This window comes from Scaptodrosophila lebanonensis, unplaced genomic scaffold, assembly GCF_003285725.1.
Source record: "Scaptodrosophila lebanonensis strain 11010-0011.00,11010-0021.00 unplaced genomic scaffold, SlebRS2 tig00001415-arrow-pilon, whole genome shotgun sequence".
Taxonomy (NCBI): Eukaryota; Metazoa; Arthropoda; class Insecta; order Diptera; family Drosophilidae; genus Scaptodrosophila; species Scaptodrosophila lebanonensis.
The window spans coordinates 466,039-492,967 of NW_022060742.1; the positions used below are offsets into that span (position 1 = coordinate 466,039).

The following is a 26,929-nucleotide window of genomic DNA, read 5'->3' on the forward strand; positions in this document are numbered from 1 at the left end:
TTAATCCATAATAATTTTAGAAGCAAAGTTTATAAATTTCTGAGATGCATTTTAAAAAAATGATAGTCCCAGTAAAAAATAAATGAAAAGGTTTGTTTTATTTTATTTGTTTAATTACATGCTTAAATATACAATCCATACATATCTAAGTAGAGACCCATCAGAAGAAACATAAACTTGTCCTCTCTCGGGCTTAGGAGAGTCTAGATAGCAAATTAGTTATTCTACCTCTTACACTTCCCGAGATGCGAGATCACACAGATCAAGGGGGTCTGCCATCCCTCTTTCTATGTGTGACATACATTGGGACAGAACTAGTACAGCCTATTACCCTTTGGGTATAGGGTAAGCAAATGTTCAGCTTCATGTTGGTGCTTTTCCTGGATGCCTACTGTTTTTTAAGTTGTATATATATGTATAAGAACAGTGTGTATATCAAGAATATGCAAAGTTGAAAGTTTTGTATGCCACTTGAACGTTTTATGAGACGTTTGAGATTTGAGGCAAAGTTTTATACAACTTCGCCATATGCGATAGACGGGCAGCTCCCAGCAGCAGTAACAAACAACAGAACAGCACTGAAACAGTAACAGAAACAGAAACAGGATCATTAAACTGCACCCTTAAGCAGCTCAGCATATGGAGCGAACCATTGACTGAGCTTTACTTTAATGCAAGGAAGTTTACGACCTCGCTTCAGGGGTAGCTAAACATTTCTGTATGAAATAGGCAATAAAAGTTGTCGACGCAATCAGTAGAACTTTAACAACTTGTTGATATAAATGAATTGAAAAAGTGGGCGTAGTCCATGGTACAAGCCCGTTGGGCACTAGTCGAGAACAAATAATAAACACATTATTAGGAAACATTTTATTCGCCTATTTGCGCATACCCTGCTCTCTGGGTAAAAACCCAAAATTGAGTTTTAACAACCAACCAGTTCTGGGGTCGTGACTCAGTTTGTCAAACAAAAATTTCACACTCGACACTTTTCGTTGCCTGCCGCCGTCAACAAATGAAGGCAATTTGTGCCACAATTTAAGGCGTTTTTTCAGCAATCGGTGTGCAGCAAATCCCAAGGATTAGGCAAATTTAGATACGCTGCACGTTCACTGAATGTGGTTATCTAAAAAGTGGAAGTGGCTGTGACGAAGCTGCCACACACTGCGGCCAGTTGACCGATGAAGGGACCATGAAATAAACCGACTCTGCCTTCTTATTGTGCTTGCAATTTTTGCGCCTTTTCGGCCAGAACGACACAGAATGGCACAGGTAGTCGTCAATGGGCGTCTTGCCGAAGCTGACTGGTAACTACCTGTTTCACAAAATAAATGTATGTACATACATATATACACACTCGCATATATGTATGTATGTGGTAACCAGTTTCCGAGCTCACCTTGCCCTTTGCTTTGCGCCAACTGCGGACTTTCTGACTGTATGTATATACATATGGCTATACTTATGTATAGTATCTTTGTTGAAATTGCAACAAGCACCTTGTAAAAAAAGAAATAAAGGCCCAGCACGCCGGTGCTTATCAGTTGCCTTGGCCAAGTTTGGGCAGAGCCAACAATGTGGCTGTAACCTTGCGGCATTTTTAGGCCGGTTATTTATGAATCAATTTGCACAGATGTCTCTGCAGCTCCAACGTCCGCCTCTCCTGTAACTCTAGCCCTATGCGCAATACTCGTATCTGGCTTAAGTGTCGCTTAAGTGGTGCCCTATGCTGCATTCCTTTTAAACACATTCGCCTTAGATACTTCCGTGGTGCTTGTATGTGGTGTGTATGGCGGCGTCGTCATGTCGCCGGCTTCGTTCTGATTCTATTCTGAATCCTCTTAGAAGCATATGCACTTCCACCACCTGCATCGACACAAATATAAATATACATATGAGTGTGGGTATGTGGATAATTCAACTGCGCTCGACTTTTCTTCAGCAAATATCCTGTCTTCCGTATTCTTGTAATGCACCAGAGCACACGTTCAAAAGGGAGGCGCCTGTCTCTTCCATTTGCGGGCGGTTATCAAATTTCAACGAAACTATGGAAACGCCGCCACCAAATGCACTTCCGCATTTTGCAGTGTCTTGTGGTAAGTTCCGCCCAAGGAATAAATGTGTGTATTAGGAGTGGTGGATGGTTGGCAGGTGATGCAATATTTTACACTCAAGAAAATGTCTTCATAGCTATTGAATTGTGATTTACTTACTGTTGGACCTCTGTACAGCAATTAGTAATTATAACCTACTAATAGATTGGTGAGCGACTTGTTACAAACATGTGTTGATATCAGCAAATATTTAATTGGGTGTGAATTGTACAGATTACAATATTTTTGCAATAGTTTGGCAAGAAAACAAAGAACCAATTTAAAATTGAGCTAAAAATAGTCCTCGACTCCAAACGACCTTAATAGAGTAACTCCTTCAACAGTAAAAATTTGTCAATTTTGATTCTATAGTGATTTTCTCGGAACACTCAATGATGTGGCAGATGGCTCCATAACAGCGTCATATGTTGACAACCGAGAGAACTGAAGATCTCGCTCGTTTTCCCAAGAATCGATACTGTACAACTATTAGCATAACTTTTCAATTAACTTGAATAGACTGAAAGAGCGTGTCAAATGGCATTTAGAGAAGAGGCACTCTTGTCCCTTTTATGGGGATATTAAATGCCTTCCAGGAACTCTGCAGTCATATACGAGTATGTATGCCCGTATGTACTCTTAACAGCCATTGCCATGGGCACCAAACTATTAACCCATTTGCACATCCTCGAAAGCCGAGTTCATAAATACTCAAGTGGGCTCCGTACAATGCTGTATCCGAGGAGGCCAATGGCTTTGGTGTAGGTGCTTCAAATGGCGAAAAGCTCATAATGTTGGAACCTTACATATATACACATATGTATGTACAAGTATGTATGTACTTGCATCTTATAACTGTGGACGTGTGGATGCTAAATAGCATTGGCAGCAGATACAACACGTTTCAGTTTTGGTTTCATTTGGTTTGGCTTGGTTTGGTTGGCTGTTTTCGCTTAATAGCAGCATAAAATATATTTTATTGTTTGGCTGCCACACGCTAAGGAGCAGAGCCATGGCAGGGTGCGCTCATAATTCGGAGGCTTCGACGCTCTCGCTGAGCAATGCAAACTGGTTTCCATGCCAGTCCGGCAGATGTTCCGTTTCTTACAAAGACACACACACACACGTGCCTACTATTATCCTTTTCGAATTTGAGTTGCGTTTGAGTAACATTTTGAGTGCGACTGCTTGAGCATATGCATTAAACCTGTGCCACTGCCACTGCCACAGCCGCGCCAAAGCAGCTGCAGCTTCGAGTTCAAAACATAAGGTTAACAAGTCCTTGGCTATATCTACATCTCAGGCAGACCGAGGCAGCAACACGGGGAAAGCTGTCAAGAACAGACAGGGAGCAATAGGACGGTCTATTGTAGCTGTTGCTCCAGTGGTTATTGTTTAGGTGCCTGCTCAAGGACTTTGCCAAGCCATGGCAGTGAAAATAAAAGCGGAACAACAACAACAATTCATTAAAACTAGACAACTTCAAAGCAGCAGCTGTCAGCTGCGAATACGTACACAAGTATGTATCGGGGAAGCAAACCAGAGCCAAAGGTCGCAGCTCACAGCTCACAGAGTCACTCAAAATCGTAGGCCTGCCCGACTTACATACCTACCCTAATGTGTGTGTGCGCGCCCAGCTAGCCAGCAACTCGAGCAACTCAACTGACAGGAAGTGCTGCTTGGCAATGCTCAACATCGGCTCAGGAACCAAAGTCCTATAGCATGCGGGTCGGTCGGCTCATAACTTCAGCCCTGTGGCTCAGTCTGCGTCTGTACAAAGAAACGCGCGCACGGATCGGAAAGAGGTCGCGCATTGTGCGAAATATTCTAGAATACCTCAGGGAATTCGCATTTGAATTGTGAAATTGTTTAGAGTAATGGTCACATATAGTGAACGCATCGTTTTGCGTCAATTTCGAGTGCCGCAGCCTGTTGGAGCGTCTCAGAATAATAGCAGCAGCAACTCGTTTCGGAACACACAAAAGGATATAAAAATGAACATGAAGAAGCAAAAAAGTGCATACAGTGTCCATATAAACAAGTGCAAATCGCAGCCAAGCACACCGGGCAAAAGATATTCAAGAAACAAGCGTTTTAATACCATGCAACGGTGAGACAAGTGTTAATTGAATCACCCAACTAAGTGGCTTTAAGTGAATGGAGAGTAGAAATAAATTGCTTCCTAACAAGGCGAATGAAAGAAGATCCCTATTGCAAAACCCCTATTTAATGGGGGTTGGGTTAAACACAGCATAGCATTCTGTTCCATTGAATATGAATCATTAGTCCCAATTATAAAATGCACTTTCTAACAAACTATGCAACATAAATGGAACCGAAGCCGGCAAGCGTGTGTGGCCCTAAACAAGCAGCCCCTATGCTGCAACACACGAGTCCTCGTATGCATGCATGCTGCCATATTGAATTCAATTCAGACGAAACATCGCCGACAGACTCTGTTGTGTGTGCATTCGAATGGACAGCATATACTTGTACATTTGACTCGATTTCGATTTGTGCATTTACGTAATTACTCAGAGTTTGTGCAGAGCAGTGTTTGATATCCATCAGGGTCCATCCGTCCATGTGTCCGGCCTGTCTGGATCAGACAAGACAGCAGCAACTCGGCACTGCATCACTCACCTGTATGTTGTACATCAAAGGCAACAACAACAACAACAACAACAGCAGCAACAACAATAACAACAGCTCTGAAAAACGGAAAATGCACAGCCATATGCCGTCTTATCGTTTCGGCAGCATCCAGCAGGCCTTGGGTCTAGTGCCTGCCTACTGTCTAGGCATAGCTCGGCCGGCCATTGCATTCCTTCACGCATGCCAGATTTAATCCGTTTTTTGTTAGCCGCACGCACACGGCATGCCAATGGCGATGCCAACGATGCCTTCTGCTGCATGCCGAGCGCTCCTGCTGCCGTCTGATGTTTCTTCCCAAAAAGGACGGCACGCAAAGGAGTGTGGGCTATGCAAAGGAATAGCCAAAGGCAACTATGTGCGCTCTTTTGGTTACTACTTTACACCGATGTTTGTGTATGCGAGTGTATTTGTGTTTGCGCCAGCATGTCCTGTTGATTCAACATTCCTTCTTCGTCTTCGTCTTCGTCTCCCTCTTCCGCCATCACAATTCTTGGAATTTTCAAGGATAGTGTCCTTAGTAAAAGCACAGGGAAATCTTCCACATTCGATTGCAAAGCTTATATATTTGATTGGATTTCGGCCGAGCAGCCTTTCTTTCGGTAACAAGCTTTATCCTTGACAATCAGATTTATTGGAATTTTGTCTGCAACACATAAGTACACATGTACCTGTCGTTGCACATCCTTTTTCCACAATAAACATTCAACACTCTCGCCCGCCGCACATTTTCTCACGCAACCCGATGCCGACCCATCCCAGTTTTATGAGCCCGCTAATTCTGACCAGCCATAAAACCGGACAGCAATACATTGCAACACCAATATTTGTTTACTGCTTTGCATCCTGCCGTCATTATCTGCCTTTATGGGTGGCCATATAAGTTTATAGCGTATTACGCAAGGTCAAGGTACCTGCCGACATCCGAAAACGTAACGCAATTTCCCACCATTGAGTTCCCGATACTGAATCCTGCGCAAGGCGGCGCTTAAAGTTTGCTCAATTGCCTTTGTCTGCCTTCAAAAGCGACCCTCGGCCGGCTACTGTCTTAACTACACCTATTTAGCAAATATTCGCGGAATATACCTTAACTCATCAGCTATAGTTGCATATTTCACTGACAATGAAATTTCCACTTTACCTGCCTCTTTTCAGTCTGCCCAGAAGCAGCAACGATGGCGTCAACATAATCGGCATAAGGAGTGGCCTTTCCCTGGGACTGGTAAGTGTTTACAATTTTTTAAAGAGTTGTAGAATACGAATACAGAGTAGATATTCTTGGAACCCCCAGTAGTCATTGAATGAAATCTGAAAAAAGAACCGATAGAATATGCTCACAGGATAAAGTTGTATGCCGTTCTGTGTTATACAATGTATCCAAATGCTATTCTGAGATCTACAGATCCGTTAAAATCGCAGCCCCATGTCTAAAGTTTATTCAATTTGAAGGGATGATGGAGGGCGGTGGGTTTAGGGGTTGAAGGTTGATTTAAACTCACGCGACTTTAGCATTCAACTCGTAAATTACAAACTCTTGTAGTATATTAACAATACTGTTGATTGCACAGTAATTAAACGTAGTATCCAGGACGGAGCCACTGGTAATAAAAACCATTATATTCCCCCTATTTAGGGCGATTTTTAGGATAGTTGAGCCAAGACCTGCCCATCGTTACCCTTCCGTTAATTTTATTTGCAGGCAACTTGTACCTGTAATTAAAATCTAGAATTCAAGCTATAAAATAAATGACAATTCGTAAATATTTAAATACAAATTCAAGTCTTAACGTGCATTTCCCCAACAAGCACAACTACAGAAATATGTTGCACACCAATTGGCAAAAATTTAAATTTGAATATTTCCACGAGTTTAATATTTGTACTGGATGGTCAGAACAAGTACTCATAAGCGGGGAAGGGCCCGAGAGAATGTACTGCACTTAAAAAGTAGAAAGTCAGCCGAGACAGCCCAAATAATTAGCCAAGGCAGCTGCATTCGAAATGAGGCCCACACTCAGTCTTGACCCAAATAAACGACACACCAGAAGGGCACTCATGTAACTTGGCCCACTTGGTAGCATTCTTTATCGCTCTTGCTTTTGCTGCTTCCAGACTGATAAGTGGGCCCCACTGACGATCATGATATTTTTATATTCAAAACGACGCCGCCATTGAAAATATTGATAGGCTGGTCGGTCTGATACGAGTGAGTAAGTGGGCCCGGCGCCTAATTCTTGTAGCTTAGATGCAGGGAACTCAAAACTAACGAGTCATTTGGGGATTAACAATAAATACTTGTATAAGCCTTTGTTCTTCGTATATGAGTTTATTAAGTGTTCTAAGCAAATGCCATTTGGGCTCACTTACAATCAGATGCAGGCAGTCAGTCAATAAATACATACGTAGTTCAGATCTCAGAATAAAGCAGGTGGCTTGTGTTTCCCAATCGTCAGGACAACAGCTTTTTGAGTGTCAAACCCTATTGTATATTACAGCCTGTCCGTTTCCATTTCTGACTTTTCTCACATGGGAGGGGTTGAGCTGAAAGTATCACGTTACTGCTTCCTTTCTGGACACAATCCCGTTGATTTATTTCGAGTGTGCGACTGCAACAGCTGCGATTTGTATTTGAATCACAAATGTCTGGTTTGTGTCACATATTGGAGTCGGACCCGAGCTTGTCAGAGCAAATGACACGCGCAGGCTTATGTTGGCAAGTTTTCCCGAACTTGCCTCCATGTGTGTGTGTCTGTTTGTTTACCGAAGGCCAAGGGCAGCACAAGATGATGGAGTGGCAGCAAAAGGCAGCATAGGCAATACGTGGAGGGGAAAGCAGTTTTCTAGAGATAATGCGCCTCATTATTTTGACAACTTATTGGAGTTGTCTGCCTGTCTGTTGGCACTATCACATCGATGTGTAGTTCATCAACCCACAGCGGTATAAAGCACCAGCCCGCCTCTCCCCCATCGTATCTGTGTTTTTAAGTAACATCCGAGTAAAGCTGCGGCATTAAACCCGCTGCTATTTTATGGTTGCGGCGCTGCAGAAGCAGTTGTGCTGTGGAGCACAATGTCATGTAAGCTATAAGCAACGTTCACATTCAACTTGAACTATTCAAAGTTTTATAGCCGGAGCACAGAAAACAAAAACTTAAATGCAATTTTACGACGATTCCAAAATAGAAACATAAGGCAGCACCTTGAAAACTTGTGAGTGCTCTTTCTCTGAAGCACAATGCACGTTTTGTGCATTTAAGTGCACTTGAACGACTCCCCATGGACCCATGGACCCTGAATGGAATCTCAAACTCTGCGGCTGCCAGGTCACAGTGGAGTTAATTAGTCTGGTAGTCTAATGCAATCAATATTTGTATAATAAATGTCGAATCAAAGATATCAGTATCAGCAACCGCAAGCAGCATACTTAGCTGTGACGTGCACTCCTATCTCAGTCAGCCAGTTGTCCAAGACTCTGGAGCAATGAATGGAGAGGCAACCACAACCCAAGACAAGAGTCATGCATGACTTACCATCCTAAGTGCAATGGCACAGAGAAGAAGCCCCTAAAAGCTGCAACACATTCAGGTGCTGCTGTGAATGAACCTGAAACTTGAGCAAAGACGAACCAAATGAAAAAAAAAAAAACAAAAAACAAACTAAAAAGAGACATTGACAGCAGCCATCTGGGCCTCCAGACCAATTTCAATCGATGATCAGCTGCAATGCAAAGCAGCTGCCATTAACTGGCCAGTGCGAGGGACACTCCAAATGTTTTAAAAAGGAATCCTTCCTACTCCAGGTGGAAAATTGTACCCCGTGTGAGCTTAAATCATGTTGAATGTTACAGTCCCCTCTGCTCATAAAACATGCTAAGTACTATTCGATTTTCTTTTGAGAGAAATATTGAATTAAGAGTAACATTCGAACAATGAAGCAAAACCAATACATACAAGTACACTTCCCCAGTACTCGTATGCCTTCAAATGTCAATCCCCAAACAGATAACTTGTGGTAGAGAATTGTGTTTTAGTAAAGACTTGCAATTCCTTTAATATCCTTAGTTCATGACATGATTGCAAAATACCGAAAAGCTAATGAGGAAATTGTATGTGTGTTCGACCAAGCCTAACTCTGATCCACAAGCAGCGACTATTTTCTTTTCTATTAATTCATTTGCATTTCGGACAACCCATTAGTCGGATCATTAGACGCGACTCGACATGCCGTAAACCTCTCAGTTGGACAGTTTGTCAATCGTTCAGCTTGTCAGTTTGTAAGGGTGTTTCCAAAGCAAACACATGCTTTCCAGCAAATCGCCAATGTGGCTTGTTTGCGTTTTCTCCTTTTCTTTGTGTACTTGAAAATGTTTTAGTTAGCAAATCCTGTTTATGTCCTTAATGCTTTCTATATGCAAATGTTGTTGAAATGTGTTTTTAAATCACTTGAAGCCAGGAAGCAAAGCCAAAACAAGGTACAAGTATCTGATAACACGGCATTTCCGCTTGTGAGGGTAAGTGTCTATGAGGTTTTTCGTGTCCGCATTTCCAACTCGCTCTTTTTCCATGTTTTGTTTACTTTTCACGTAATCCAAGTGCAATGCGCTCATAAATTAAACGCCTAATGCGTTTTCGTCTTAAACAGCGGGAGTTGCCGCAACATTTCATTCCTCTCGTTCATATATTGGGCAACACGTGTGGATTTGAATGCGAGCGGGAATGTGGATAATGATGTTTGTGATAAGAAACAGATGCAATATGTTTGGGTTCCCAGCTCTCTACCTAAGTCAATTGATTTCGAGTTAATGCTGCATGATAGTATTCCCACAAGAATCGCCAAAGTTCTAGTCTTCCGGCGCTCGGTTTAATTTGGAGCGGCAATAACTACCAAGTGCCTGATAAGCTGACCATAGATCTAGGCTATGCAAACAAAAAACCGGCAGTGGACAAACTTTTGTGGCACTGTTCACCGACATAAAAGCGCCGCCAACTAATTGTAATTAAAAGTTTACAACAATTTCCTATAATGGTTGCGAGCCCGTCGCGTGGCCCCTTCCCCTTTCCCCCTTTCCGCCTTTCCCCGCCGAAACTAAACTGCATCTCTGTGTCTCCATCTCCATCGTCTCCTCACAACGGCCGCTGGCACATGAAGTGTCATTAAAAATCATTTACAACTCTGTTTCAGGCCACATGCAGTACAATGGCGATAACAACTTTTTCTGGCTTTTAATGGGGCACACGCACACACACACACACACATGCATACCCTAAAACAGTTTATGGCATTGCCATAAACTTCTGCAGGGCTCAATGAAAGTGCAAGTTACATTCGAATGCAAGGAAAGAAATTATTTCTCTCTTTGTCCAACATTTCGAAATTGTTTTATGACTTCATACCGAATATTTCGGTGCATTTGTTAAGCGGGCACAGACTCCCTGTCTCCTGCACCCCGCCCCTCCACCTACATGCCGCCCCTCTCCACCCTATGATTAATGGCATGGAGGAACCTGTGCGTGTGTGGCTGTAGCCCTATGAAAGCATTAATCAAGCATGGGCATAGAGCCGGGAAGTAATGCTGCACTGCAAAGCTTATCGCATAGAAAAAGTGACGTAAATTAATTGAATTTGTGATGGGCATGTGTAGGGGTATGGGTACGAGGAGGAGGCGACTATTTTAATTGTTTGAACGCGCCAGTAATTAACTCGGATGCAACTTTCCCTCGTCCGTTATGTTATCCCAACATTGTCTCAGGATAACAAATAACCCACCAGCCAGGGGTGTATCTAGATGGTCGAGGCCAAAAGCTAATCAAGCACAACAAAGCCACGTCTCACAATTGTGGACTGCAGGCTGACATTGATGGTGACCCACAGACAGTCGGACGAGGAGCGCAATCGGAGCGCCAGTGATAGAGATAGAGCCGATGACGTTTTGCATTCGAGTGGCGATGCAATTTCCGTGCCTTAATCTAATCAAGACACTTAAACGGAGCAGAGACACGAACCAGCCCTTGAGCTAGCACAGACAATAACCAATAGAGCCAATGCAATGCAGGGCGACGGCATTATTCTGTTTATCAATGCGTGTTGATAAATGTAAGTATATATCACACAGCAACAATAGGTCGCGCACACACCCACATATGTATATATCATATCTACATACACTTGACGTAGACATCGCCGCCTGATGCCAAGCAAATTGGCAGAGTCGTTGGCGTTGCCGTTGCCATTGCCGTTTCGTCGATGTCGATGTCGCCGTCATATTTGAAATTCTCACTGCCGCCATGCAATCAGTTATTATTTATCGCTTGGCCCGTTGACATCTGCCAGCGGCAGCTTTAGAGCGTTCTTCTCCTCATATCCATATCCATGGAATTTTGCGGTTTTCACTGCAAAGTGAAGTAAACAACATTTGCCACACGCCAGCATAATTCGCAACGCCATGAAGAAGCTAATAATACCAACACTGATGGACACCTATGGTCTGATTAAGTTCTGGGACTTTGATGCCGGCACACCTGAGAATGCGGCGGCGCCATCGGCCTCGTCCAGGTATCGCCTTCATCTTGGCCTGCCCAACAGCACGCTGGCTGATCAAATGCCCAGTGAGCGGCGCTATAAGTGGCAAGCGCGTTTGCTTCAGGTATTTCACCTCCCCTCCGTAGTGCTAAAGTGTAGAGCCCACCAGCTGGTACGCTTAGTCAGCTTAGCTATTTATTGAGGGTAGCTTTATCGGCCCAAAAAGTGCTCCCCAAATGAATTCGCGAAATACATTTTGTGATAAGCGTGTGTGGGCTTTGATCGTGTGACGTTTTCAGCACAGTTGCTATTTTGTTTCAAATTTCTTTCTGTCAACTGTTCGTTCGTTTAAATAAATCATATTACTATACACTCATACAGACAGACATACACACACACACTGACTACACAGGGGAAAATAAAAAACTTAATAAAAATTCCACATAAAACACAATTTCATCATAATTCCTCATACCCGCGAGGTGTGTGGCAGAAGTTGTCGCTGTTTGTTGCCCAGCTGCTTATGTTGGAGTTGTTATTGTTATTGTTGTTATCGCTGACATGTACGCATTACGTTAAATTTTTAGTTCGGCATTAACAAAAAAAAAATGTACACAAAAACAAAAGGCACACTTTAGCACCAATTATGATGTGCTCGATATACATAGATACGACAAAGCCCTGCCTATACTTGTATTAGCAGCCCACTTGTTGTTCGCATTCGTTAAATTCTTGTGGTGTCACATACACGCTCACACACACACACACCTTTACACACACACCCTAATCAATAGTTGACTCTTCATTATTGTTGTTAATAAAAAAGCGAAACCGACGCGAAAATGATAAGATATTTGTGGTTGCGCATGAGAAGGAATCGCCTGGGGTTCCAAGCAACTCATTTTGTAAGCGAGCATCGGCAGCAAGCAGACAACAAACAGCAACAAACACCAACTAAAATAGCAAAAGCTTATCTATACTGGCCTTATGCAATTGTTACACTGTCCCCTTCTCTCTTCCTTGCAGTCGCAGCAAATGCGGGCCGTTTCAAGTCCCACACTGACGGACAGCAACACGCAACATTTGGCTGCACAGCCAAAGCAGCAGGATGAACCAACAGCAGGAGCAGCAGCAGCAGCAACAACCACCTTCTCCTTTGACGCTGCCGCAACCAACGGTAGCAGTGGCGGTGGCAGTTGTGGCGGTGGAGGCGGTGGAGGCGGGAGTGGAGGCTTAGGCGTTTTGCAGAAATTCAAACGCACACTCACCAACTTCAACAATAAAAATCAATTGCAAATTACGCAGCTGCCGCCCACAGCAACTAGCGCCGGGGATGTTGCAACTGCAGCGGCCACAACAAAGCCCAAGTCATCGCCCAACAACACACCAACTGTCTGCATAACAGCCGCGAATCCCACAACAGCAGCATCAGCTGCAGCTGCAGCCAGCGAGGCGGACATCGGAGATGCAAATTCGGGCAAATATCGCTTCGGGCCACTCATTTGGCGCTCCTCGAAGGAGCGTCGCAAAACGAAATTCAATCGACGCGACAAATGCAACTCCGGTGACTCGGGCATCCAGATCGAGCTGGAGCAGGACGAGCAGTATGCGCGTGTGTTGTCGGCGAGTGGACAACAGTCTGTCCAAAATGAAACACCCCCCCATGCCAGCAGCACTCCCAATACGGCCGAGGCGAAGGCGCGGGTAATCCGGCGGACGAACTCGGCCAAGGCCGGCAGTATTTTGGACCAATCCGCAGACTTGGGGGGTAGTAGTGCCAAATCGAAGATCTACAAGCAATTGCAGCTGGGCAGCGGCAACAATATCGAGCGCGAGGCGCCCGAATCGCTGCCCACGCGCTCACTGAGTCAGCCCAATGGCCTGGAGACTTATGGCATGGGGCGCACAGAGCTGGACGACAGCGACAGTGACAGCGTTGCGTCACACGAAGAAGGTAAGTGGAGTCGATGACTGTGTAGGGGACGACGACAAGTTCATTGCACAGCAGAGACGCACAATCGCTTCAATTGGCTTCAATTGAGCGGCCAGACAAGCCAACAGAGCAACTACAACAGCAACTCTTTTCCTCCCCTTACAGGCAGCAGCTACTACCCCATCTATGCGGAAGTGCTGTACAAATTCACGGCGGCGGGACCGCAGGAACTGGGACTGGAGCGTGGCGCGCTAATTGAGATCTTGCGGAAAGAGGTGGGACCCTGGTGGTTCGGACGCATTAAGAAAGAGGACGCCAGCATAGTGGAAGAAATACTCGATCCAGAGCTCGGCTGGTTCCCCAAAGAGTTCGTTCGCATCATACCTTGTCCGGACCAAGATGCATTTTACAGCGCACACAAGGCGACTCAGGGGCAACCAGTCCCAAGCCAGGATGTGCCCGTGCCAGTAGCTGAGCTCAACAACAGTCTGGAGGATGCCGATGCCACAATGACTGTAGATCAGAGCAATATCACGACTATAGTGATTGAGTCGCCCCCCAGCCTGTCGCCCCCAGCCATGCCGCTGCTCCCCTTGACGCGCCTCAATGCTCAACTGGATAGCGCAGACGTGCTGCGCCGAAGTGCTGTCCGAGAGCTGCTCGAAACGGAAGTTAATTATGTGAAGCTGCTCGCCGCCATTTGTGACGGGTAAGTTGCGTGTTGGGGAAATAATTGAACACAAATTATATTCTATCTCTCTTCCCACCCCCAGCTACCTGCCTGCGATGAGTAAGCGCATTGACATCTTCTCGCCGAACAGCATTCGTCTCATATTCTCAAACATTGCGGCGATCTATAAGTTTCAGCGCAAGTTTCTTGAGGCTCTGCGCAAGGGCATCGAACAGAACCAGGTGGCCAAGGTTTTCCTCAAAATGGTGAGTATTGTTATAAGAACGGTTGGGTGATCATTATTTGCTCCAATCATCGTTGATATTCAAAAATCAAGCTTAATTGTTCTGAAAATAGTTCTTACCTACTTCTATGACCACACGGGGTTGTTTTAAATAAATGGTTAATAAATGGTTAATATTGGTTCTTCCTTCCTTTTCAGCACAAAGGCTTCCTCTGCTACTCCACCTACTGCAACTCATACCCACGTGCACTGATCGAGCTCGAATCCTATGATCGTGTAAAGGATGCACGCACCATTTTGGAAAAGTAAGCTCAGCATTTTTAAATCCCATAATTAGTTACGAATAAATCCCTTTCTTTTAATGCAGCTGTCGCGAATCTGAAAATCTTGCCGAGCTACCGCTTTCTGCTCATCTGTTGGCGCCCGTGCAGCGCATTTGCCGATATCCCTTACATTTAAATGAGATCATCAAGACGGCCATGGGCAATGTTCCAAACGGCACAGACGAGGCGGACGGGTCGGAGGTGAACAAACCCGATCCTGCCCACTATGAGCAGCTCGACGTGAGTCAGCTGGATATACCCGACACCCACAACACCGTCAACCTGGCGCTGGAGGCCATGCGCGGCATCACCGAGGCTGTCAATGAGGGCAAGCGCCACAGTGAGACGATTGCGCGTCATCAGGCCAGCTTCCAGAACTTCAAGGGTCCGCCGCTGCATCTGCACAGCACACGCTTCTTTCTCCAAATCGATGCCACGCGGCAGAAGCAAAATCTTTGGAACAGCAGTTACACACTCTTCTTATTCGACAACCAGCTGGTCTACTGCAAGCGCGATATTATCAAGCGCAGCCACTTTATATACAAGGGTCGCATATTTCTGGATCGCTGCCGTGTCGTGAATGTGCGTGATGGCAAGATGTTCGGGCACACTATAAAGAACTCGCTAAGAATCTATTGCGAGTCCCGAGATAAATGGTACGACTTCAGTTTTCGGTCGGCCAATCGCAAGCATCGCTTCCTCAACACGCTCGCCCTGGAGCGGCAGTTTGGCGGAAAGGCTCTTTACGTATCCGAGATGACGGGCTTTGAGTACAACTATGAGGAGCGCGCCGGCGACTATTCAGATCAGTCGGACTACGAGTTACCAGACTGCGAACATGCCCTGGGCGGCGGTACCTCGGCCAGTGGCGATAGTTCAGTGCCTGAGTCACCGGCCAAGTCTTCGTACCGTTACAGCGAAACGCTGCCCAAGAAGTCACAGTCGCGTGATGGCATTGCGAGCGCAGACAACAGCCAGTCTCAGCCGCTGTCCACCACATCGACCGGTTCCCTAGGACGTCGCCGTCTGGGCAACTGGTTTCGTAAGCCCAAGAGCACGAACTGCACCCCCAGTCAGTCGCCCACCCACAAGCCGGGCTTCGATGCGGACGTCACATTGACGGCGGCACGTGTAGCCACCCTTGAATTGGCAGAGGCTGCGGCAGCGCAGCAGCAGACGGAGACGAACTCGGCCTAAGCTCTCTCTGGTTTAAGATAATCCTCACTGAAGATAACTACTAAAAATTGCAGTACATAAATGTATGCAGAATGGCACATAGAAGAAAATACATACACAGTACATGATATGAATTATTTTATACACTTGTTGGAATAATGTAAAAAGTGCATTTACGATTAGGAGCCGCTGAATCTGTGTACACGTATGTACTCGTATTTCAATTTGTTTCCGTTTACTGTTTTCCTTTTAGTTTTGTCTAAGTTTTATTTAAATATACTCTTCTCATTGCTGTTTAATATGTTTGCAAAATATTTTAAATGCGTTTTAAAGCCAAAAATTTGCGGCAAATGTGCATACCTATTCGTATGTGTGTAAATATAGTTTGATGCTCGTCATAAGTTTATTGAATTACCCTAATAAACGTGTTTGTTTTTATTAATTTATAGCTCCACCCGTATTTTTGTTATTAATTTCTATTATGTTTTCGCTCTTTTACGGTTCGCACTGCACTCAAGTTAAATAGCAAACAACCCAAAGAAGCAAAATTTTATATACGTATAGCAACGTTTACTTTATATAGCAGCCATTTTAAAATGTAGACTCTATATATACAAATAAATATATGCATACATACACAAATGAGCCTGTACGCTATGTACAAGTACTATGTGCGTATGCTATCAATATTTATATAATGTACACTCTATATAGCTCATATATGAGCCAGTGTGTGTGTGGCTGCTGCCGGTATATTGAATGAAACTAAACTAAAACCACTCTTATTTCAAATAGGCGCCTAAGCCACTGCCTACATATATACAAGTAATTACTTCTAACTATGACTAATATTTTATGAAGAGTTTTTGCAAACTGAACACTAACCAGCATATAAGCATGGGGGGCATCAAAAGGCAGAACTCGAGAGCGCCGAGCCGTTAGCAGATTGTGCAATGGCATTTGTTAATGTTATTGTTGTTGAATTTATTGAAGCATAATAGAAATCCATAAGTACTCGTATACGCTAAAAAAAAAATTCAAGATCACACTAAACGACACTCATTTCCGGTAGCCATAGAAAATCGATCCAAACGACCACTATAAAATCACAAAATGTAGTGAAAAGCAAATTCCGACATACATATATATCGTACGTATACTATACACAATACAAACTATATGTGTAACACTTTGTTATGCAATTACGATTTGATGTAGACAATGTTTAAATCCCAATCGTAGTTCTCAATGTGTTTCTAAAATAAGCAAAACATAAATATATTCAAGTTGGTTCCTTGTCAATTTGGTCATGGGAAAATAGGAGCTATAAATATATACCCACGAGTATGTATGTATAATGTTAACGTTAAACAAATTGCAACAAAACAAATGAACGAATTTAATTTTTTCTAAAGAAACTTGTGTATTTTCTCTTTAGTAACTAAACTATAAAATTAAACATTTGCAGTTGGCCAACATAAGTTAAAAAAAAAAAAAAAATACAAACCGTGGGGAAAAACAAATTGAAATTATTAAATAATATGTATGGATGGAAAAATTATTTAAGCAATTTACTATTTAATAGATTTTGTGGTAAAGTTGAGAAATACCTATAATTTTGTTGATTTGATTAAGTGTTAATTAGGGGCTACCATCTGAAATTTTAATTTTTTGTTGGCAACAAAAGCAAGAGATAATAAAAGCATTTGAAAATGATACAAAGCCGTGAAACTATTAAATAGCACGCAAAATGTCAAGTTTGAAACAAAAAAAGTATGATAATAATAACGGCGTATACAAAATGTACGCATCTAGCATCGTAGCATCGAAGGCGTTTAATGTGGTTTATAGTTATGACTGATTGTGAGCAATTTATTCTTTGTAGCGAAGCATGCACGCTTTGAAAACAAAAAACCAGTAAAAACTGATCGATACATAATAACAATTTACTCAATAAAAATAACACAAAACATGCATATTATGTAAATTTAAACATACACTCGAACACTAGTATACATAAACATCAATAAATATATGCCCTGTATGCCAAATACAAAATAAATAAATATATTTATCCAAATCATTAACCATCTCGCCCGTTAATTCTTATCAATATGGCTGTAACTGTCATTTTGTTTCGCGCCCACGCGCTATATTTTTTTTTAGAACAGTGCTGCCAGCTTTTATTAAAAACAGGAAGTAAGCAATTTTCATCGATATGGCAGCAGTAACTTGTTTCTTGGCCAAAAGTATACAAGACGTTTCGCGTGTCTCTTTTTTTACGGATTTGCAGCTGTTAAGATGTACGCGGATTCATTCTAATTGAATTGTTTGTAACTTTAAGAGACTCGATTGTGTTGTGCGCTTATTGGAAATACGCTAAAATTTTAATTTAGGAATATAACCACTTCGCGCTCTAAGGTGGTACATATTACGGGCAAGCGTGTTTCGGTAATAAAGTGGTAGCTTAAAGTGCGAGAATTGTTTTAAGACTTCAATTAAATACAAATAAAACGATGTGTGGCCTATTTTAGGCAAATTCATTTAGTCCGACGATGAAATCACAAAAAAATATATAAATTGTGTGGAACTCATTTAGTGATGCAAAGTAAGAGCAGGTAAAACAGCTGTTTCATGTACATTATTTAACTGGTCTGGCAGCTCTACATCATTAGTGGAGCGCTTTAAGTTGTGTTAGCTACAAAAAATTGCGTTACATTTTGTTTTTGAATTAGAACTAGAATGCGCGTTTGTGACAAAATGTTAGCGGCTGCATAATTTACCTCCGATTTTCAAGTTTACAATTCGACGCTTAACAACACTGCCCATGTTGCCATACTACTCTCACCCTCGGCGCGCGCTGCAGGTGATCGTGTCGTTGTACTCACTCACACATGCCCGCATATTAGTGAGATCGCTGTGAGTTTTGTGTGCGTGCAGAAAACATAAACATTTTAAGTATTTGTTGGAGAATCCCGTGCTGGTATGTTTGTTTAAGCCGAATTCACTGCTGCTAAATCTGAGGGCTGGCTAAGATGCACACCGGCAGCAGCGGCCTAGGCATGGGCACCAGCAAAGTTGTAGCGACGCTCCGCGCTGATGGAAATGTGTATCCAACGGAAGCGCAAGCGCCGTTCGCTCAGCTCTCCAATTTGACGGGCTACGAGATTGTGAGTAACAAGTGGTGGTTTTAAGATTGCGAACGGGAAGCTGAGCTTAAACTTTTCTTGTGTTTTTAGCGCACCGAGAATGAACTCCTATTGAACAAGGGCAACATAATTAATGCCACCACAGTCGTCGACTTGGGAAAACAGTTGCTGCAGTGTGCGCGAGACAGCGATGTAGCGGGCGTGAAAGCGGCATTGGGTCACGGTGCGCCCTTTGCCTCGGACTGGGTGAGTCTTTATTTGTTGAGCGAGTCCTTGGGCGTGGAATATTAATGTTTTCTTGTAGTTGGGCATGTCGGCGCTTCACTTTGCGGCCATGAACAATCAAGTGGAAATCTGCGAAATCCTGCTAAAAGGTGGCATTAACATAGATGCTAAAACGAAGGTCGATCGAACACCACTGCACTTGGCCTGTTACTATGGCAACGTACAAATTGTGGTCCTGCTTTTGTCCAAAAAGTGTGCAGTGAACACACGTGATATGGTAAGCGACTGACTAACGGGCTCACTAATTCGTCTAACTGGCTTACTGATTCTTCTTCAACATAGCTACGGATGACTCCGTTGCACTGGGCCGTGGAAAAGAGGCACAAAGAAATTGTCCGGTTGCTACTGTTATTTAATGCGGATGTTACTTTAGCATCAAAGTTTGGTAAAACGCCAATTGGACTCGCTGTGCTCACAGAGCAGGCAGACATCCTGGCCGAGTTGGAAGCAGCGCGCCGGGCTCAGGCGAACCGTGTGCTCAACGAGGAGACCGAGGTGAGTTCGTTTCTGGATTCTGCGGCAATTAACAATATTTTGAGCTAGATATTAGGCACGAATTCACTACTAACTTAGATATTTAAATTGTACGCTTACTTCCAATTTAATCTTTTATACTTATACGATTTCTTGCTGCTCCAACCGTGACGCCATCGACAGCGAAAGAAATTTGAGAGCAAAGTATGTACATCAATAATTTAACAACTTATTTGTGATACAAAAGCCTAACCTCAAGCCCTTTGGTTGTAACAAAATTTAAAAATCCAATAGAAACCAACATATTTCAGTTCTATTGTACTAAAGGGGTCATCAATTTTCAGAAGGAAACCAGTGAGGCAGTCAATTCGATTATGGAGGAACCGGAGCCCGCCAAGAGCGTGGAAGAAGGAGACATGTCTGTAGAAGATAGGATGGATGTTCTCGAAAACTTGCGCAGACGTGAGTCATCATCAACCATCTCTCAGCATTTCCTCTGTAAATATTTATATATATTATGATCCACAGATACAAATATGCTGGGAGATTCGGCATTGAATATGCTTAAGACACATGGCATTGCCGACATGATGCAGGACAACGACGATGATGCCTCAAAGGAAATGCTTAACACAGCGCTGCAAAACGGAAGACAACTGGTGCTCTCTGAGGGAGGCCGAATGCTGCTGCACGAAACGAAAACGAAGCCAGGTACAAATGGCATCATCAGCAATAGCCAAAATAAAAATAACAACAACTTGGGCAAAGCCGTTCCCTCTCGGCCCATCTCAAATCAGTCGCCTCAAAAAATACGCATGAATGTTATCAAAAGAAGCGAAGCATCAACAACCGCAACGACAGGGGTGACAAAGAATAAGGTTTGCCTCATGTTAAATTAATACCAGTACAAATAATGATCTGTTTTTCTAATGTAGAACATACGTATAATATCGTTGAGCGATTTTAAAAAGCTTTGCCGCAGGGATAGTCAAACAAAATGCATTCAAAAAATACCTGCAACGCTCGCGAGGTAAGACAACGAATAGAAATTTCTTTGCACTTACATCTTAATATCTCCACCCCTACCCCCAATGTAGCTCCGGCGTAATACGTCAGCTCTCCGATGGCACGAAACTGGTCAACATGCGGCAAGTGCAGTCTCGCCAGGTTTGTGGTGGCGTTGTTTCAACTGCTTTTAACTTTAAGTTTAGCTTGATTTTAGTCACTTGGTATCTTAATTATATTGCTTCTTGCTATTCATCCGAATCTAACAAGAAACCCGATAATATCATATGCTTTCAGCTTAAACTGCCCACAGTACATAAGAAAGGGGAAGGCGGAGCCATTGAAGATCAGCAACAGATGTCAAATGATGCCATTACCCCAGCCACAAACAGTCCAGCTACGACGAGTACCCGCGGCCAGGTGGGCACTGTGCAAACGTTGCAGTTGCGGCCATTATCCTCAACAGGTGTTTCCGTTGTTACCAATAATGGTACTACCACTAAAACAACAACACCTACAACGTTTCGTACCAATATGCGCAGCGAATCGAGCACAATGAAGGCGCCCAATGTCATGCCACTACTGTCATCATCCGAGATCTGCCGGCAACTGCATGAACTGCGGCGTCAAAACGAAGAGCTGCGTCGTCGCTTTGATCTGGTGGAGAGGGAGAAGGAGGAAATGCTGCATCGAATTGAACAACTAGAGCAGCTGATAATTGTCCGCGACTCCGAGCCGGATGTGGAATTTGTAGTTTAGTACATGTTTTGACTTAGCCGGACTGTATATATGGAACATAGTACGTACGAAATATCAATTTTCTCTATTAATTAGAATTTAAACACTTTTCGACTGCTTCCCCATATTTTGGCCTCCGTTTTGAAACTAGTAATTTCATTTAAACACATCGATAAATTAACAATTAGGCTAAATGTAATTAAGTGATGTACAATTAAACGCAAATGTTAGCAGAGAAAATGAATTTAACGTATGTTCAAGTTTATATATTCTATATAAATATGTATTGATTATCATAAGACACGCATTTGTTAAACGCTAAACAAATTCATAGAAGTAATTTTAGAATATTTTACCATTAAAGATGTTTTTAAAATTAAATTAAAAATCTTTTTCAACATAAGAACTGGATTTATTAATTAATGTGTAAAGGACGCCTCACGAGTACTCGCAATAGCTCGTATGCATGAAACTCACATCATAGAGATGCCACATCGTTTCACAGAATCAGCTGGGACGCGCACGTGTGTTTCGCCGTCTAGAAAGCACAAGATGGTAAGTAAAATCTAATTTGTTGTCGCTTTCTTTAATCTAGCTATATTGTTTACAGCGTAAAAAGCAAAGTGATGAAATACCCGGCTTCCCCTCTTTGGAACAGTCCGGGGCAACAGGTGGTGGCAATGATGATATTCTCAAGAGCAAAAACAAGTCAAAGAAAAGCGGTGGCTTTCAATCCATGGGTCTGAGCTTCGAGCTCATAAAAGGCATAACGAAACGTGGCTATAAGGTGCCCACGCCTATTCAGCGGAAGACTATACCGTTGATCTTAGAAGGACGCGATGTTGTGGCCATGGCCAAGACCGGCTCGGGCAAAACCGCATGTTTCCTCATACCTCTTTTCGAGAAGTTGCAGCGTCGTGAGCCCACAAAAGGAGCACGTGCCTTGATTTTGTCGCCGACGCGCGAATTGGCAGTGCAAACCTATAAATTCATCAAGGAGCTAGGCCGTTTCATGGAGCTGAAAACGATTTTGGTGCTGGGCGGCGATTCCATGGACTCACAGTTCTCAGCCATTCATACATGTCCGGATGTTATTGTCGCGACGCCGGGACGATTTCTGCATCTGTGTGTAGAAATGGATTTGAAACTAAATTCCATAGGTAACTGTCTCATTAGTTATAAAGTATGTTAGCTGATGTTAAGCGATCTCTCCACAGATTATGTAGTATTCGATGAAGCCGATCGGTTGTTTGAAATGGGCTTTGGTGAGCAATTGAACGAGACTTTGCACCGTCTGCCTTCGTCCCGTCAAATGGTTATGTTTTCGGCTACTTTGCCAAAGCTCCTCGTGGATTTCGCACGTGCTGGCCTCAGTGATCCCGTGCTGATACGTTTGGATGTGGAGTCGAAGCTGCCGGATGCTCTGGCCCTAAAGTTTCTGTACTGCCGACCAGACGATCGTTACACGGCGCTTGTGGTACTGCTCAAGTATGTGATACCTCAAACCGCACAAACTGTGGTATTTGCGGGAACCCAGCACCATGTCGAACTTATTTCTTTTGTAAGTAGTAAGATTTTTTTCTATTCGTGGATACGTGTTAATCGCCTTATTTCATTACAGATACTGACGGAAGCCGGTATATCGAATACCTCTGTATACTCCAGCTTGGATCCTTCCGCCCGAAAAATAAACACAGCAAAATTTGTAAACAAGAAGGTATCGGTGCTTATAGTCACCGATGTGGCAGCGCGCGGCATAGATATACCTAGCTTGGATTATGTAGTCAATCTACATTTCCCGGGAAAGCCGAAGCTATTCGTGCATCGGGTTGGTCGTTGTGCTCGTGCGGGGCGCACCGGCACTGCCTACTCTATATTCTCCACCGACGACACCGCGCATTTGTTGGACTTACACTTGTTTCTCAACCGTCCCTTCAACATTGATGACAACTCTGTAATGGGAACCATACCACAGGATCTGCTGGAGGAGGAGCACTTGACAGTAACCGACATCAAAAAGAGCCACCACATCGTAAGGCAACCCAAGTACTTTCGCAAAAATCGTTTCTCATAAAATGCTTCTTTCCATAGGCTGGCGTTCTTCGCACAAGCGAGAATGCATACAAGAAATACTTGAGCTCTAGACCTGTAGCTTCCACGGATGCTAATGCACGCGTCAAGAAAATTAAGTTCTTTTCTTTGAAGCCGCTGGAGGACTTCTTTAATGCTGCGCCGGTGCTAGCGCAAGCTGCTGAAGTCAATGGCCAGGATGGCGGCTCTAAAGAAGATATAGCAGCCGCCGAACGTAAACTTCAGGAGGAAAAACATGATATTTTGGTGAAAATGCGCAATTTCCGACCTGGTGGGGTAATTATCAGCCTGTAATCATACCATTGAGTGCACGTGTACAAATTTTGCTATTTTCAGACCATTTTCGAGCTGAACTGTACACAGAAATCCGTGCCTTTTGTTGTCATGAAGCAGAAGCGCTCAGAACATGCAGAGGTTATCGAAAAGTTCCGACAGCAACGCGACGAAGAGGACGTCGACGCGGCACAGAAAGCTGTCGACGCTAAACAATCGTCCAGTATGCCAACCGCCGACGAAGAAACTATTACTAGCACCTTTAACAAGGTCGTGGCGCCGAAAAAACGCCAAAACATGGACGCACTCTATAAGGAAAAACCGAAAAAGAAGAAGCGTAAGGTCAACACAAAGGATGACGAGCACTATATACCCTATCAATCAGCTGACAAACACACGGAAGACGGACTGGCTATCAATTCATTTGAGCGTCAGGCGCAAAACGCTGAATTCTCAGTGGTAGATCGCAATAATACGGAAATGAAACACAAGCCAGGTCTGAAGAAATGGGATCGCATCAAAAAGAAAATGGTGTCAGTGCAGGATCCGCGTTCCAACAAAATACGCACCGAATCAGGCGCCTGGATACCCGCTTCCTTTAAGACAGGTCGCTACAACGAATGGAAGGAGAAATCGAAGATTGAGGAGCAGCTGCAGCGGGAGAATGCGGATAGCGACGATGACAACTTTAAGCCACTGTCCCATTCTCAGCGCTACCCAGTGGGACGACACGCTCGCCACAACGCCAAAGTTGAGCTGAAAAAACGCATGAGCGGCAACGACAAGGAAATGCGTCGGCCCGAGCAGATTGTAAAGGCACGCATGCGTTTGGAGCACATCAAGAGAAAGCAGGAAGAAAATACAACGCGCAAAGCTGAAAACCGTAAGCGCAGCACGCGAAAAAATCAAAGGCCAAAGCCACAAGCTGCTGGCAAAGGCAGGGGGAAGGGTGCCCCAGGTCGTGGTGGGATCAAGAAACGCAAGTGATAGACAATTAAGGCAAAATAAAGGCAAGTTCTTACTTTTTTAAATGTGTTTTTTGCCATAGATACTACAATCAATTTTGAATTTAAAATGCGAAATTAAAGAGCCTACAAACCATCCCACTTTGTGTGGAAATTTCTCCAACAATTCATGTTGCATATCAGCGGTCACAAGACCGTGAAGTTTGGTCCGTTTTTGTCACCGTTGCCGTTGCCGTCGCCTTTAAGGGCATGCGCACGTTTTTCATTACACTTGCAATTTCATTTTTTCAAAGACATTCCCCGCCATGCGTGTCATTACCTCGAAAAGGACAATGGGAAGTGGCAGCTTATGTCGCACTGATATCGTGCAGGCGACTGGACATGACCATATACAATTAGGTGCTCGCAGCTATTACGGCGATTACTGCGTACGCGCTCAGAGACTAAATGTGTAGTAATTCCTGCGTGCGGCTCTGGCCACGTCAACAAGTCGCACGGCCGCGCAAACTGGCACAGGCACGACGCACAATTCTTGACACTCTTCGTAAGCAGCGCAGCGGTTTGTCCTTTCCCTCAGTTGTGCTGCAGAACAAAAGACTTGCTGGCCGGCCATGTCCTTGTTTGCGACAACCGTCCTGTCCTCTTTCAGGCCTGTCGTGCTGTGCATTTATTTAATTAACTTTGTCCGAGCAACAGACCAAATCTCTACCTGTTTCCTGTCCGTATTGTTGCCGAGTAGTGTGAGGCGGGCGGTGCTTATGTTGCGTACAAGGCACGCAAATTTATCTTCATTACGGGACATTACCAGACGAACGCATGTGTGCCTTCATAGTCGGTGCTGTGGGGCCCAGTCGGCGCTGCCCACAACATTAACAAAGTTGTTGGGAACGCGCTCCCATTTTTGTAAAGATGTGCGTGTCCAGTCTGGCTGCTTTCTGCTCGCCAGCTCGGATAGCTTAACTACATAATTAATGTTGTAATTAGAAAATATTTATGCGATTCTTTCGTTGGATAGTTTGAGCGAAGGAATGTGAAGTGGCTTGTTGATTCATGTCGTAGAAAATATGAAAATCTAGGGCATAATATGCTGTCGAAATAAATACGTTTCGGCGTGAGACGTGGTGAAGAATAGAACTGCATTTTCCTGTTTTGATTCTCAACAAATTGAAGTAAACTAAAAGGCTTCTTATATTTGCTTTGTTAAAAAAATGTGTTAGAGAACATTCTATTGCACAATTGCAAACATATTAGTACTCTTCGAATTAAATAAAACAATATACATACTTGATATCTCAAATCGAAAGATAGTTCTAAATGTATTTCAAAACACGCATAAAAGTAAATGTCCAAACTCTTACTTACCGGCCCTGTTTCTCATTCGAATTGGAATGTGCAAAATTATTAGATTCGACTTCCACAAAATGTTTTCAATCTTTAATGGGGTCTTGGCATAGCTCAACGAGCTACCAGGAGTCCAATAAAGTGAGCTCGTTCCTTCGTTTAATAATTGGTCCAACCTAGGAAAGATCTTAAATAAAGAATAAAGATTTTAAAAAATCGTTATCAAGTCGGAAAATATATGTACAAAAGGACCTATTGCTAGTAAATAACGAACTATGGTCGTTTTAACTTTTGTTGCGAAAAACAGTGATTGGAAAATAGCTTTAGCTGAAGCTAACTTTTTGAAACTTGCTTTCGAAATTTGAATGAAGCTCAGAACAGGACCGTATATTTTAAAAGAACAACAAAAAACCCCAGACTAGGTAATTATAGATCTTAGATCATTGTTTCATCAGGCTGACAGACTGACAATAAATGAAATTAGTTTGTCCTGCGCCTCACCCAAACAATTTGTAATTGCATTGATCCAGCCGTTCTAAAATATTCTCTTTTGTCAGATGGTTGAGGATGGCAATGGTGATGTGTTTAAGAACTTTTCCAGCGTTCCCGCAGACAAGGAAATCAATTTTCCATGTGTTGTTCACTTGAGCTGCTCCCTCTGGATCCTTTGTCTGTCAGGCTAAACAATTAACGCGCCTTTGGTTTTCAACTGAGAGACTGCGCGATAATACAGGGGCGTGGCATGTGCGTTCTTCTTTATTTACAAGCTGTGGCACATGAGTGTGTGTGTGTGTGTGGAGGGGAGTGGGGGAGGTGTTAGAGAGTGTAAATGGGTGGGACTCGAGTCTGCACGTGCGCCGGCGCATGACATGCTAAAGAATTTACGAGCCGAAAACGCTGAGTGACAGGAACGTGGCGGGGAGGGAGTCAAAACCTTATTTCTGAAACTCCATTAACTGTTAACTAACTGCCGGTCCCTCTCGGTGTATGCAGTGAGT

The 26,929-nt window shown here is 43.6% G+C and overlaps 3 protein-coding genes across 9 annotated transcripts in view; all 3 read left to right on the forward strand.

Annotated features, from left to right (window-relative positions):
• Nucleotides 1–16,056, forward strand: part of LOC115633127 — a 50,850-nt gene extending 34,794 nt beyond the window's left edge. For 2 of the 6 annotated variants that reach the window (XM_030530523.1, XM_030530524.1), the window contains 6 exons: nt 5,901–5,967; nt 12,291–13,218; nt 13,363–13,906; nt 13,971–14,133; nt 14,310–14,416; nt 14,479–16,056. In XM_030530523.1, the coding sequence (XP_030386383.1) occupies nt 5,901–5,967; nt 12,291–13,218; nt 13,363–13,906; nt 13,971–14,133; nt 14,310–14,416; nt 14,479–15,631 (2,962 nt within the window). In that variant the 3' untranslated portion in view covers nt 15,632–16,056. Of the gene's footprint in view, nt 1–5,900; nt 5,968–10,817; nt 10,839–11,366; nt 11,389–11,601; nt 11,747–12,070; nt 12,170–12,290; nt 13,219–13,362; nt 13,907–13,970; nt 14,134–14,309; nt 14,417–14,478 lie in introns of those variants that run through there. The other 4 variants (XM_030530527.1, XM_030530529.1, XM_030530526.1 and 1 more) reach the window with 4 other exon arrangements.
• Nucleotides 16,057–17,914: 1,858 nt separating this feature from the next.
• LOC115632452 (inversin) lies at nt 17,915–21,505 on the forward strand. Of its 2 annotated transcripts, XM_030529603.1 has the most exons (10): nt 17,915–18,780; nt 18,850–19,005; nt 19,064–19,261; nt 19,327–19,539; nt 19,702–19,722; nt 19,863–19,980; nt 20,047–20,396; nt 20,454–20,548; nt 20,616–20,685; nt 20,821–21,505. In XM_030529603.1, the coding sequence occupies exons 1-10, from the start codon at nt 18,646–18,648 to the stop codon at nt 21,280–21,282; spliced, it is 1,818 nt and encodes a 605-aa protein (XP_030385463.1). In that variant the 5' UTR covers nt 17,915–18,645; the 3' UTR covers nt 21,283–21,505. The 2 variants fall into 2 exon arrangements, with proteins under 2 accessions (XP_030385463.1, XP_030385464.1); XM_030529604.1 differs by lacking the exon at nt 19,702–19,722 and having other exon boundaries at nt 17,917–18,780.
• Nucleotides 21,506–21,773: 268 nt separating this feature from the next.
• On the forward strand, nt 21,774–24,728 carry LOC115632306 (ATP-dependent RNA helicase DDX54). The gene is made up of 6 exons (XM_030529408.1): nt 21,774–21,816; nt 21,872–22,421; nt 22,479–22,822; nt 22,883–23,293; nt 23,353–23,628; nt 23,689–24,728. Exons 1-6 carry the CDS (start codon nt 21,814–21,816, stop codon nt 24,610–24,612), a joined length of 2,508 nt encoding a protein of 835 aa, XP_030385268.1. The 5' UTR covers nt 21,774–21,813; the 3' UTR covers nt 24,613–24,728.
• Nucleotides 24,729–26,929: the final 2,201 nt, after the last annotated feature.